This window comes from Drosophila ficusphila, unplaced genomic scaffold, assembly GCF_018152265.1.
Source record: "Drosophila ficusphila isolate 14025-0441.05 unplaced genomic scaffold, ASM1815226v1 contig_470, whole genome shotgun sequence".
NCBI lineage: Eukaryota > Metazoa > Arthropoda > Insecta > Diptera > Drosophilidae > Drosophila > Drosophila ficusphila.
The window spans coordinates 2,201,715-2,215,869 of NW_025064389.1; the positions used below are offsets into that span (position 1 = coordinate 2,201,715).

At 32.9% G+C, this 14,155-nt stretch overlaps 1 protein-coding gene across 4 annotated transcripts in view; it reads left to right on the top strand.

Moving 5' to 3' along the window:
• Positions 1 to 14,155, top strand: part of LOC108098668 (thyroid transcription factor 1) — a 53,092-nt gene that overhangs the window by 19,082 nt on the left and 19,855 nt on the right. For 2 of the 4 annotated variants that reach the window (XM_043208501.1, XM_043208502.1), the window contains exons 4-5: positions 3,750 to 3,901; positions 13,880 to 13,975. In XM_043208501.1, the coding sequence (XP_043064436.1) occupies positions 3,750 to 3,901; positions 13,880 to 13,975 (248 nt within the window). Of the gene's footprint in view, positions 1 to 3,555; positions 3,688 to 3,749; positions 3,906 to 13,879; positions 13,976 to 14,155 lie in introns of those variants that run through there. The other 2 variants (XM_017201762.2, XM_043208503.1) reach the window with 2 other exon arrangements.

A 14,155-nucleotide genomic window follows, 5' to 3' on the forward strand; every position in this document is an offset into this window, starting at 1 on the left:
CATGCCGAGACGCCTCATGGAAGTTTTGCAGCGGAGAGGATACCCTACCAGTTATTAAAAATAATATTATTTACGTTTAAGGGGCACAACTAGTGTGAAGTTTTAAAAAAATCAAAAAAAATTTTCTTCATATTTCGGTAGATTACACCTTTAAAAATAACATATTAAAATTTAAAATCGATATCTCAAATAGTTTTTGAGTTATAACAATTTAAAGAGCAGCCGCTCTCAGAACAGTGCAAACGATCATTGTATCTTTAAACGCGTTTTTCTCGAAACAGCATTTTCCAAATTTGCTGCAGTGATAACTCAAAAACTAGTGATCCGATCACTACCAAATTATATAGTTCTACGTACCATGAACTATCGGTTTTTTGATCCGATCAAAAATCGAATTTTGGCAGGCCAAAAACGACCAAAATTTTGGTTAAAATTCGATTTTTTTTTTAAACGCTGCCATTTTGTCATTATACCCTTGCAGAGCAAAAGGGTATTATAATTTCAGTCAGAAGTTTGCAACGCAGTGAAGGAGACACCTTAGACCCCATAAAGTATATATATTCTTGATCAGCATCACGAGTAGAATCGGAATATGTCTGTCCGTCGGTCCGTCTGTCCGTCAGTCTGTTTCAGCTCCAACACAAGAGAATGAAATAAAAAAAATCTTACGCCGTTGTTTTTTATCAGATCGACTTGATTTCTATCATATGGCATTTTCTAACTACAGTCGACTCTCGTTAATTCGAAACTCGAGGGACTCTTGAAATATTTCGAATTATCGAGTGTTTGAAATATGAAATGGATCGAAATTTGCGAGAGAAAATAAATAACCTTCGAATTATTAAGTATTGGTTAATTTGTATTTATTAATATACAAATGATAAGAATTAAGAGGTACATTCGTGTACGTACATGTATTCGTAATGTGAATTAATTAATTAATCTTTCGAAAGAACTTTGTTATACTGGCTTGCTTTAAGGGGACGTTCTCTTTGTTTTGGTCGAAATGAAGGCAAAGTTCGTCAATTTTTTGTGGGATAATGAAAAGTCGTACGAACTTCGGGTTTTGCTTTTTGAATTCGTTTATTATTCAAAATTTTTTTAAAATTTATTTGATGGTGAAATTCAAAATGGCGGCTGCAAAATGGCGGATTTCATCTGCCTCCGCGCGGCAAACATCGTCCCAAAATTACGAGCCTGCAGCCTCTTGTAGTCAACAGAAATAGAAAATTGTTACCATTATGTAAAGTTAATATACTTGTGCGAGGCACTAACCTAGTGGCATCAAATTGCGGCCATAAATTGACCGCGTAATGAACGTTCGAAGTTTAAAGTTCGATTTTCGTACATTTTTTTTCAGTTAAACCACGTTGAAAAATTATAAATAAATTATTGTTTTTTTCCGGAGTAGGTTAGTGCCCTAAAGAAAAGAATATACTTTCATAAAAATTTTACATGAAGCAAATCGGTTCACAGGATGAAGCTGTGGACGCGTAATTTTGTTGAAAAACATGGTTTCGAGAAAAACGCGTTTAAAGTTTTTAGAGCATACCACAGCGCGCGTGACGCAGGTGTATTCGAGACGCTCTCATTCACAAACTATTCATCGTATCGAAAAATCCTTTCACACACATATTCTACGGATATGTGGCTTTCAATTTTTGCAAAAAAAAAATCGATTTTTTGATCCAAAAAAAAAAAAAAAAGAGAACGTCCCCTTAAAGCACAATTCTGCTGCTCACACTGCCGCATTAATTTTTTTAAGAGAAAAAGTGCCTGAAATACTTTTTCATCACTTTCGTTTTGTAGACATAAGCTTTGTAAGGTATCAAATGAGGATCTTGCTTCCTTAACTGACACCTCTGCCAAAGGTTCTTTATACTTTCTAGGGCTCATAGCTAACACTAACTTTTAATATGCATACCAACGAAAGAGTAACATGACTGAATAACTACACAAACCAATTCGTAAGAAGTGTGTGCGTCAAAAACTACATAATCAAAACAAAAACAAAGGCAAGTTTGAACTTGTCGCAAAATTTTTTTCTCTGCAACTTTGAATTGTCGAGTGTGAGACGCTGATAAGTTCGAATTAACGCGTGGTTTTGTTAAATATCAATGATTTTTTCGTTCGAATTACCAAGTGTATGAAAATGTATTGATTTAGTTCGAAATATAAAGAGATTTCGTAGGGACCTCGTGATAACTTTGAATTATAGAGAGGTTCGAATTATCGCAGGTTTGAATTAACAAGAGTCGACTGTACTAGTAAATTTTATCAAAATCGAACAACTCTATCATATAGCTGCCATAGGAAAGATCGAAAAATATATATATAAATTATTGGAAATAAATTGATAACATCTTTTTTTTTTTTTTAATATCAAGTTTTTTAACAACCCTAATATTGAGAAAAAGTTTCATGAAAATCGGACAGCTATATCTTATAGCTACTATAGGAAAGATCGAAAAATCTATATAGAAATAACGGAAATATAATGATAACATCATTGTTTTTTATTAGATAAGCATGATTTTTGGAGTATAAAGTTTTCTAACAACTCTTGAATTACTAATTAAATTTGATGAAAATCGGACATATCAATCATACAGCTCCCATATGATCTATAGTCGAAAATATTGAAAATGAATAGAAAAATCGTCTTAGCTTCGATGTTGTTTAGCCTTTATGCATTTTGTTCGATATATTTGATGACTGCAAGGGTATATAAGCTTCGGCTTGCCGAAGCTAGCTTCCTTTCTTGTTTTTTGATATTTTTTTTTATCGTAGTTCATGGTATGGAAAATATTATCTAGTTTAACGAGAATTTTTCATTTTTTGATTTCGTCCACGGAGAGGGCCGGAATCACTGCAGCAGTAAAGGCACTTTTTTTTTAGCGCCGTTGGAGATCGACTATAACTTTAAAAATATTAAACTTTTTTCTTTAAAAATTTCACTATACATTCTTAAAACATGTATAAATATATTCTGAAAATTTGAAAAGAATTGATCAAGTAGTTTTTTTTATAAAAACTCCCAAAAATCACCATGTTTTTAGGCCGTCACATTAGTTGTGCCCCTTAAAATAGGTGTACGCAGACTTTTGCGGTTACATTTTTTGGTAGAGTTAAGTTTAAAATTAAAAATAAAATATAAGACTCTGTTGAATAATTTAAAAAAAATACGTCAGACAATAAATTATAATTTTGTTTAAAAAAAGAATGGGTTGAATATCTGCATAAATGGCCGAACAGCTAGGGTTTAAAGTTAGATTTTGAAATTTTTTTGGGGTGTACGCAGAGATATGCGGGCGAGTGTATATACCCTTGCAGTCATCAAATATGTCGAACAAAATACATAAAGGCCACACAACATCAAAGCTATGACGTTTTTTCGATTAATTTTTATTATACCCTTGCAGAGCAAAGGGTATTATAATTTGAGTCAGAAGTTTGCAAGCCCGAATGCATTTTTCTTTACATTTGCAATATATGCTAGGGTATATAAGCTTCGGGTCGTTCAAGCTAGTTTCCTTTCTTGTTTGGATGTAGAGTTTTCGAACGAATCTTGAATTTCAAATGAAATTTTATAAAAATCGGACGAAAAGTCTTCATAGCTTCAACGTTTTATTTAGCCTTATTGCATTTTGCTCGATATTTGCGATGACTAAAATGTTCGTCTACCCGGTACTTTATAACTTAATTTCAGAATAATAATACATTAATTAATTTTAAAATCTATATTTCAGTATCCCGCCTCATGAGCTCGTCAGCCAGTGGGACAATGACCCATATGGGAAATATGGGTGGACTGGCAGCTTGCAGCGTAAGCGATACAAAACCGCTACAGTTTCCTTTGGCACAAAGGAGAAAACGAAGAGTTTTGTTTACGCAAGCTCAGGTTGGTATGACAAATTTCTATTCTGTTACGATTAACATAGTCATTGCATATTACTTGTTAATGAGATTATGTAAATATAAACATATGTAAATTTTTTTTGAGTGTTCAAAAAGTATAATGACTTTTCCTATTTCTTTGGCAACTTATATTCGATTATCGATTTTATTGTTTGGTTATGTTTGTACACTCTTTTCAAAGATATGTACATATGTATCTAATATCAACTGAATGGCATTTTTAATTTGGTTGTTACAAGTGATTCGCATGCTCGGAAGAGCCAAGACCTCAAAAAGCACGCCAAGTTCGAACAAATTTTAAAGTTTGGCTCACTGTTATCTTTGTTTCGATATTATAACCATATACCCATGATTTGACACCAGCTTTGACTCTTTTGAGTAACTCTGGGTGGCTTCATTTAACAGCTATTGACGATGCTCATCCGACGGTTTTGGTCAAAATTTTGCAAAAATTCATAACAAAACAAAAACAAGAAAGGAAGCTAGCTTCGGCAAGCCGAAGCTTATATACCCTTGCAGTCATCAAATATGTCGAACAAGATACATAAAGGCTAAACAGCATCGAAGCTATAACGATTTTTCTATTAAGGCAGGTTCTCACCTTGTAGGGCCGAAAAATTGACATTTTTTAAAAAATTGTTTTGAGATAACGGTTAAAGATAAAAATTTGAAATTTGTAACTTTATTTGAAAACATATTTATTTTGCGAACAAAAATTTCAAAATTGAAAAATCAAAAAAGGGGCGGGAGGGGGCGTTCCTCAGTTGCAACATTTCGGCAAAAAGGTGTCCCGCTTACGGAAGTGATTCAGCCAAAACGGGTAATCGGAAACACAAAAACCGAACAGATTCTTAAAGTGTACAGTTCTGTGCATAAAATGAACTAGGATCAGAAAAAAAAAGAAAATTGCAAAAGTTATTAGCTTTTGAAAAAAATTTCGATTTTTGCGCTTTTTTTCTCACTAATTATTTTCTCAATTAAACAGTTTTTAATATTTTTGGATAATCCTAGTTCACAATTAGGAACATTTAAAAAAAAATTGAAGACGATTAGTTAACCCCAACACCTTCAATTACTTCCGTAAGGTCCGAAAACGTGGTTCCCAGATAAACGCGCTTAAAGTTTTGGCTTCCAATGGCCGGTGTTCGACATGTGCTCCATGTAAGGGCCTGTAACTTTTGTAATATTTCAAATTTGGATCTGAAATTTTTGAGAACATTTTCGGAACATATATTTATACGACAAGCCAAAAAAAATTAATATTTTTTTTTGCCACAAGGTGAGAACCTGCCTTAATTTTTCATATTTTCGACTATTGTTCATATGATGGCTATATGATATAGTCGTCCGATTTTGATGAAATTTAATGTGTAATTCAAGAGTCGTTAGAGAACTTTAAATTCCAAAAATCATGATTGTCTAATGAAAAACAGCGATATTATAATTTTATTTCCGTTATTTCTATATAGATTTTTCGATCTTTCCTATGGCAGCTATATGATAACGTTGTCATATTTTAATGACATTTTTTCTCGATTCAAGGGTTATTAAAAATTCCATATTTTAAAAATCATGCTCGTGGGATTGAAAACAACGATGTAAATATTTTTTTTCCATTATTTATGTATATATTTTTCGATATTTCGTATGGCAGCTATATGATAGAGTTATCCGATTTTGCTAAAATTTAATCCGAAATTCAATAGTAGTTAGAAAACGACATATGGAATAAATCAAGTCGATCTGATCGAAAACAACTGTCTGAGAACTTTTTATTTCATTCTTTCGTATGGGATCTATGCGATATAGACGGCCGATCTGGCCCGTTCCGACTTATATACTGCGTGCAATAACTACACAACTTTTGGGAAAGCTTCAGCAAGATAACTTTAAAATTGAGAGACTAGTTTACACAGAAACAGACAGGAGGACAGACGGAAAGACAGACAGACGGTCAAACGTACAGACGTATTTGGATTCTGATCGTGATGCTGATGGGGTCTGAGATGTCTCCTTCACTGCCTGGCAAACTTCTGACTGAAATTATAACACCCTTTGCTCTGCAAGGGTATAACAAATATTCGAAATAGCATGAGCGTTGAAACGTTAAACGCTATACTTAGTATAAGGTCCATATTGAAATTTATTAAGATTTTGAAATTAGAAATTAATTTACTTAAAATTTTAGAAAGGGGCTGCGTCGACACAATAAGTGCTGTTTTAACTACAATCTACCACTCATCTGCCTAACTACAATTGAACAAAAGAATTTTTATCCAAGCGATGATGTCGGTAATACTGACGATATCTCAAATATACTATAATTCTTGATTTTTGTACATTAATGTGCTGAACTGAGGGTTTATTAATGAAAAACATGCAGCTTTATATATACATACATACTGCTTTACAAAAATCAGCTTTTTTCTTAGCTTTTTTTCTCTGGTATTCCGATTTTTTTAGCTTTTTTTTTCGTTGATCCAGCTTTTTTTTGCTCAGAAAAAAATGACACCACTGGTTTGAAGCTCTTCACACAAATTAATTAATAATTTAGCCCTTGATCCCGATAAACTTTCCAATTTCACTGCACAACGATGGTTTTGTTCTGGTGCAGAGGTGGCCGAAAGTACGCCACTCTCCAGAAGTCCTGTCGTTGAAGAGGAGACGAGATCACTGAATTGGTCGAGAGAGACTGGCATAGTAGCAGCCGTAGCATAGGCCAAAAGCTGAGCATGGCTAAAAGCATTAAAATGGCTAATAACGGTTCGATGACCGATGGGAGGTTCTTTTGCATCCACTGCATAGTCCGGACATCGCACCAAATGATTACAACCTGTTTCTATTCTCAACCAAAGAGCTTGGTAGTCGGAAGTTGGCTTGTAAAAATTGGATCCCTAAGCTCGAACAAAACTGCGCCATTTGACTTAAATTGCATGATTGTAACCAACTTTCTAAAAATTAAAAAAAGGAATTGAAATATCGCAGACTTTTTTGACACCCTTATATCTCGAACAAAATGCACAAAAGGTTAACAACATCGGAGTCATCCGATTTTCATGAAATTTAATTTCAAATTTAAGGGTCCTAGGAAAACACCATCTGGAAAAAAGCCTGTCAATATGATAAAAAACCAAGTTAGAATAATTTGTTTCCTCTTTATTTTTTTATCTCTCTTATGGGAGCTATCCAATATAGTCCTCCAATCCGGGTCGTCCTTTATTCACTGCGTTGCAAACTTCTGACTGAAATTATAATACCTGCAAGGGTATAAATACCTTCGTATTGTAAATCTGGAATGACTACAAGGTTTTATGAGCAACTTCGAAACCGGTTTAAACAGAACAGGCGACATAACACTGAAAATCCCATAAGTCTAGTACATAGTATTGGACGACATAATTGCTGCATCAACTTTCAGTTTTGACGAGTCATAGATTGAAGAATCCTAATAAAAGTATAAAGAAAACTTTTGAGACACCTCAGACCCCATAAAGTATATGGGTGATTCCATATCAGATTTACAGTCGATATTGGGAAATTCGATGAGATATTTTTTTTCATGCTCTTTATCGAAAATAAATCGACACGTATTTTTTTATATGGCTCAGAAAATTTTTTGACAAAGTTATGAATTTTTGATAAACTGCCTTTTTCTGATGACAGTCGCGCTTTACAGCCCCAATAACTCGAAAACCGTTCGTCGCAGGAAAAAAATCTATAGGAAGTAAAAATTTCATCCTTCCTTCTTCTTTGCAAAACTTTCGTGAAAAAATTTTTTTTAAACAATTTTTCACCACAAAAAGTTCAAATGTTTATAACAAATTAATTTTTCTCCAACTTGGACCATTTTGATTTTTTTTTTCACAGTAAATCCTTCAAATTCTTCTGATGAACATACTAAAATTTCAGAATGGTATCAAAATTAGTTTTTGAGTTATAGAATTTTAAAGATTATCATGCACGGTCCGCGCGCTCGGTCTCAGGGCGTGCGCCGACCAACGACTCTAACGAGCGTCAATTCGCTTGCGCGCGCATAGTAAAGGTCAATGAAATGAATTTTTAATGCTATTTAATTCTATAACTCAAAAACTAATTTTGATACCATTCTGAAATTTTAGTATGTTCATCAGAAGAATTTGAAGGATTTACTGTGAAAAAAAAAAAATCAAAATGGTCCAAGTTGGAGAAAAATTAATTTGTTATAAACATTTGAACTTTTTGTGGTGAAAAATTGTTTAAAAAAAATTTTTTCACGAAAGTTTTGCAAAGAAGAAGGAAGGATGAAATTTTTACTTCCTATAGATTTTTTCCTGCGACGTACGGTTTTCGAGTTATTGGGGCTGTAAAGCGCGACTGTCATCAGAAAAAAGGCAGTTTATCAAAATTCATAACTTTGTCAAAAAAATTTTCTGAGCCATATAAAAAATACGTGTCGATTTATTTTCGATAAAGAGCATGAAAAAAATATCTCATCGAATTTCCCAATATCGACTGTAAATCTGATATGGAATCACCCATATATAGTATACTTGATCAGCATCAGGAACTGTGGCAAACTAGATGTGTACATATGTCCGTCTGTCTTTATCTATGTATAATAGTCTCTCGATTTTAAATATATCTTACTATAACTTTACCAAAAGTTGTGTAGTTATTGCGCGCAGTATATGTATAAGTGGGAAAGGTGCCGAAGCGGGCGACTATACCGCATAGCATCCACAGGATATGTTTTTAATCATATCGACTTGATTTTTTCCAAATTGCGCTTTTGCAGAATTATTGGATTATAGAGTTTTCTAACGACTGTTGAATTTCAAATTAAATTTAATGACGAGGGTATATGAGCTCCCTTTCTTATCATTTGTTAAGAATGAAAGTAGAGTGTAAATATATAGATGGGGACTTTTCACCTTACTCTTTATTCGGGCCATTTCTTGCGTTTTGAATGACAATGAAAATTATTATGTTGTAATTCAAAATACTTGGCAAACTAAATCTTGTACTAATATACCTCTGATTATGGTTCAAATAATTATACTAATCCCATCGCTTATGACAATAAAATTACTCCCCATTGGGCGTAAAAGTGGGCGAGACAAATTAAAAACAAGAAAGGAAGCTGACTGAAATTATAAATCAAAAATTTGAAACACCTCAGACCCCACAAAGTTTAAATACTCTTAATCAGCATCACGATCTGAATCAAAATACGTCTGAACGTCTGTCCGTCTGTCTGTTTCTATGTAAACTAGTCTCTCAGTTTTAAAGCTATCTTGCTGAAACTTTCCCAAAAGTTGTGTGGTTATTGCACGCAGTATATAAGTCGAAACGGACCGGAACGGCGTTGGTTTTAATCCCACGAGCATGGTTTTCAAAATATGGAGTTTTTTAATAACGCTTGAATCGGGAAAAAAAATTTCATTAAAATCCGACAACGTTATCATATAGCTGCCATAGGAAAGATCAAAAAATCTATATAGAAATAACGGAGATAATATGATAACATCCATGTTTCACATCAGACAAGTATAATTTAATGGAATATATAGTTTTCTAGTCGAGCCGAAGCTAACTTCCTTTCTTGTTAAATATGGCTCACAGTGCCTAATGAAATATGTAGAGCCTCTACTAAATCTTTCTCATTCAATCGACGATTTTTAAAAACCATATCCTGTATTAAGGCTTGTGGCAATACCCTCTTTTATTGAACGACAAAATTTTTTAAACAACCTAATACAAGATTCTAAAGGTAGAAACGATTTGGTATAAGCTCAGTTTGACGGAACATATCTGCAAAAATTCAGATTTCTATAAATGACCTACAATTTTGTTCTCTTGCTGACTTTGGAGGCTTATATGTAGATACATATATGCTTGTAAATACTTTAATAAGCGCAGAAGCTGTATGTAGAATTTTGGTATTCCCCATACATGATAGGTTCCCGGCTATTGAAGTTTTGAAAGTTAATTTGTGAATTTTTGTAGGTGGTATTTCGGTCCTAAAATTCAAAATAATTTACTTAAGGGGGGTTCTTTTGGATTTTTCCGAAAATTAAGCAAACTTTGAGAATGGATTGCGGGAAATGAAAAGACATACGAACTTATGCTTTTGAACTTTTGATTCGTTGTTTATTAACGATTAAAAAAAATATTCAATACTCAGGAAATTCAAAATGGCGGCTTCAAAATGGCGGATCTCGTCGACCTCTATTTTTCTGCTTTGTCTAGTGTCGGGCCGACATATAATTTATTAAAATTGATGGAATTTCCTTTGCCTTATACCTAACTACAATCAATTTTGGTAAAAATAAACCCATTTCATGGACGTTTAAAAAAAAATTTACTTCGATCTCTTTTAAAAATTATAAATAAACAATTTTTTTATGCCAATTTTAAGTATAAGGCATACAAAAAGTATATATGTACTTTCAAACATTTTTTGAATGAAGGAAATCGGATCAATAGAACGAGCCCTGTGCGCGAGAAGAGGTTTGAAAACATGGTTCCGAGAAAAACGTGTTTAAAGTTTTTAGAGCGTACCACAGCGCGCGTGACATGGGTATGTTTGACACGCTGTAGCTCAAGAAATACGCGTCGTATCGAAATATCCCTTGGCACGTATATTCTACACATATGTAACTTTCATTTTATTCAAAAAAAAATCGATTTTTTCAAAAAAATCCAAAAGAACCTCCCCTTAACCAATAATACGATCAATTGAAGAAAAAATGAATGTCAATACAACTGCTTGAATTTTAGCACATAACTTCCTTTACAGGTTGTTTTCCCTTTAAGTTGAGAAACGGTTAAAAATTCTTTCGTGAAATATATTCGCTTATATTTTTAATATCTCGAGCAATATTAATATTAATGAAATTGAATTGGAAATTCCAGAAATTCAATCAACGTTAAAAAAGTAGATATTCAAAATTTCATGTTTGTATAATAAAAACAACAACGTTCCCATTTAATACCCTTGCATAGGGTAATATTATTTAAAACACATGTTCGCAACGCGTTATGGAGATATCTCAAACCCCATGAAGCCATTATAACACCCTGTGCAGATACTAAAGATTTCTTGTCTAGTCGTTTTTTACATTTATATTGAAAACTATGGTATTCTAAAAATATTTAAATTACAAGTAATTTCTACTTACGCACATCATATATATACTGCCTCCTAATAAGGCACAATATTTGACAGCACGTTTTTACGGATTGGTTTGTATGCAGGCACATATTTACCAAACGGTAGAAGGAAACGTGTGTGAGCAAACAGCATTTGCACAATGTAAATAGAAAACTCACAATAATATTTGTATTTATTTAAGCCTTCAATTCCTCAAGTGGCTGGTAAATAAAAAATACGTTTTTCATTATAATACTCTGATCTTTTGTACTGTTTTATTTTTCATTTGGGTTGCTCTTAAGAAAAGACAAATAAAGTTTAAAATAAAAACACCGTAGATCAAACGTGTGTTGTCGGTCCATCGAAAACCGTTACAATGCACATTTTTTAACCTTTTGTTTAACAGTTTTAGAGTAAAATTTTTGTATTCTTGAATTATTTGCTTTGAACAAAGTTTTCAATTAAAAGAAAGAATGATACGCATATGTACGTTCAGTGAGCTGAAGCTTGCAAGTACATATCGACGCATTTCCGCGACTCTATCGTATGTAGAAAAATCAAATTTTACAAGAGAAGCTTTTTCTTTATTTTTGTATTTCCGTATTTTTGTGCGATTGCAGTATTTCCATGCAAATTTGTATGGACATACGATAATTTCGCGCGCACATTGTAACATACGATAAAATTGAAACTTAATTTTGATCGGAACTATAGGGCTTTCAGTTATAATATTTCACAGGGTAGTGAGACATTAGGTGCCTAACCATTTTGCATTAAAATCTCAATTTCGAAAAAAAGCGACATACGATACAGTCGCGGAAATGCGTCGATATGTATATACCAAACCAGTTAAAACTTCAGTCTATAAAAATGTATGACGTATAGTACTTATTTAATTATGTAAACTTTTTAAACGCTTTAATTTTTAAATGGCAACTTTATTTTTATACCCTTGCAGAGGGTGTTATAATTTCAGTCAGAAGAATGTAATGAAGAAGACACCTCAGACCCCATAAGGTATATATATTCTTGATCAGCATCACGATGAGAATCCAAATATTTATGTACATCTGTCTGTCTGTCCGTCTGTCTGTCTGTCTGTCCGTCTATCCGTTTCTCTTCAAACTAGTCTCTCAGTTTTAAAGCCATCTTGCTAAAACTTTCCCAAAAGTTTTGTAGTTATTGCACGCAGTATATAAGTCGGAACGGGCCGGATCGGCCGACTATATCGGATAGCTCCAATACGAGAGAACGAAATAAAAAATTCTTAGGCAGCTGTTTTTGATCGGATCGACTTGAGTTCTTCCAGATGGCATTTTCTAACTGCTATTGAATTTCGGATTAAATTTTATCAAAATCAGATTACTCTATCATATAGCTCCCATAGGAGAGATCAAAATATATATGTATATATGTATAAATAATGGAAAAAAAAATTATGACATCGTTGTTTTTAATCCCATGAGCATGATTTTTGGAACATCAAGTTTTTAAATAGTCTTAAATCGAGAAAAAAATTTCATAAAAATCAGAGTACCTACTATATCATAGAGTTGCCATAGGAAAGATCGAAAAATCTATATAGAAATAACGGAAATAAAATGATTACCTCGTTGTTTTTCATCAGACAATCATGATTTTTGGAATATAGAGTTTTCTATTGAGTCTTGAGTTTCAAATTAAGGGGTTATATCCAGTTGCGAGGCCAAAAAAATGAGCTTTTTTGAAAATTATTTTTGGAGAGGCTATTTATTGTATGAATACGTAATATATATGAAAAGATAGGTCATTATTTCTAGTCTTAGAATATATTTAAAAAAAAAAAATATTTTGGACTCCGTCGGTCCTGTAGAGGATCTCCCGAGGGTCCACTTCAAAAAAAGGTTTTGCGGTGAGCAAAATATCTCCGGTCCAAATGATCAGAAATACAAAAAACCGGAAGGATTACGTAAAGAATAGACAAATACTGGTAATGAGACTTGGGATTTTCAAAATTTTGATTTTTGACAAAATGGCGGCTTCCCAAACATAAAACTTCGTTTTTGGCACAAAAATTTCAACTTTGAAGTGTCTAAAAAAATCGAAGTTTTTGTCGGAGCCAAAATTCCAAGTTTCATTACCTGAAAAAATATCTAAGAAGAGAATGTGAAAGTTTCAAGTCAATCGGACAAGCCGTCTCTGAGAAATTTTGCTCACCGACATTGAAGACATAGTTTCGAGAAAAACGCATTTAAAGTTTTGGCTACTAGTTGAACTACATGGGAGACGTCTTTACAAATACACTGATTACTCCAATACTATTTACCGGAATACTTTGAAATTTTCAGATAATCTTCTTAGATATATATACATTCAAAATAGGCAAAAAAAAAAATTTCGATTTTTTCAAAATCGCAACTGGATATAACCCCTTAAATTTCATCAAAATCGGACGACTATATCATATAGCTGTCATATGAACAATGTGGAAAATGAATAGAAGAATCGTCATAGCTTCGATGTTGTTTAGCCTTTATGTATTTTGTTCGACATATTTAATGACTGCAACGGTTTTTCCTAGCTTTTCGCGATCTCATCGTAAAAACAAACAGACTAAACGACATTTGCGGCGTGCTCATGAGTGGAATCCAAATATATTATCTAAAATGTTGTAACGTGGGGAAAACAGAATATTATGCGTAAAAGTGGGTCTATAATCTACGATTATACGGACGAATACACAGGCACTATTCGTCTGTTGAATATTATACAGAATATATGTATATATTTATATACTCTACTTAAAGTTGGCATAACTGTTAATAATTAAAATACTTTTGTTTACCATAGGTATATGAACTAGAAAGGAGATTTAAGCAGCAGAGGTATCTCTCCGCACCGGAAAGAGAACACTTGGCCAGTCTTATTCATCTAACCCCAACACAAGTAAGTATTTAAGTTATTTTACTTAAAGACTAAATGATTAAACTGCAGGTGGGACCTACAAACCTCGTTTAATGTTGAATTTCAGCGAAATAAAATTTAAAATTTGTAAAATAATTGACTTAAAACAAATTTTTGTTTGTTCTTTCAAAAGAAAATAAAAATAATTAAAATAAAAACTTG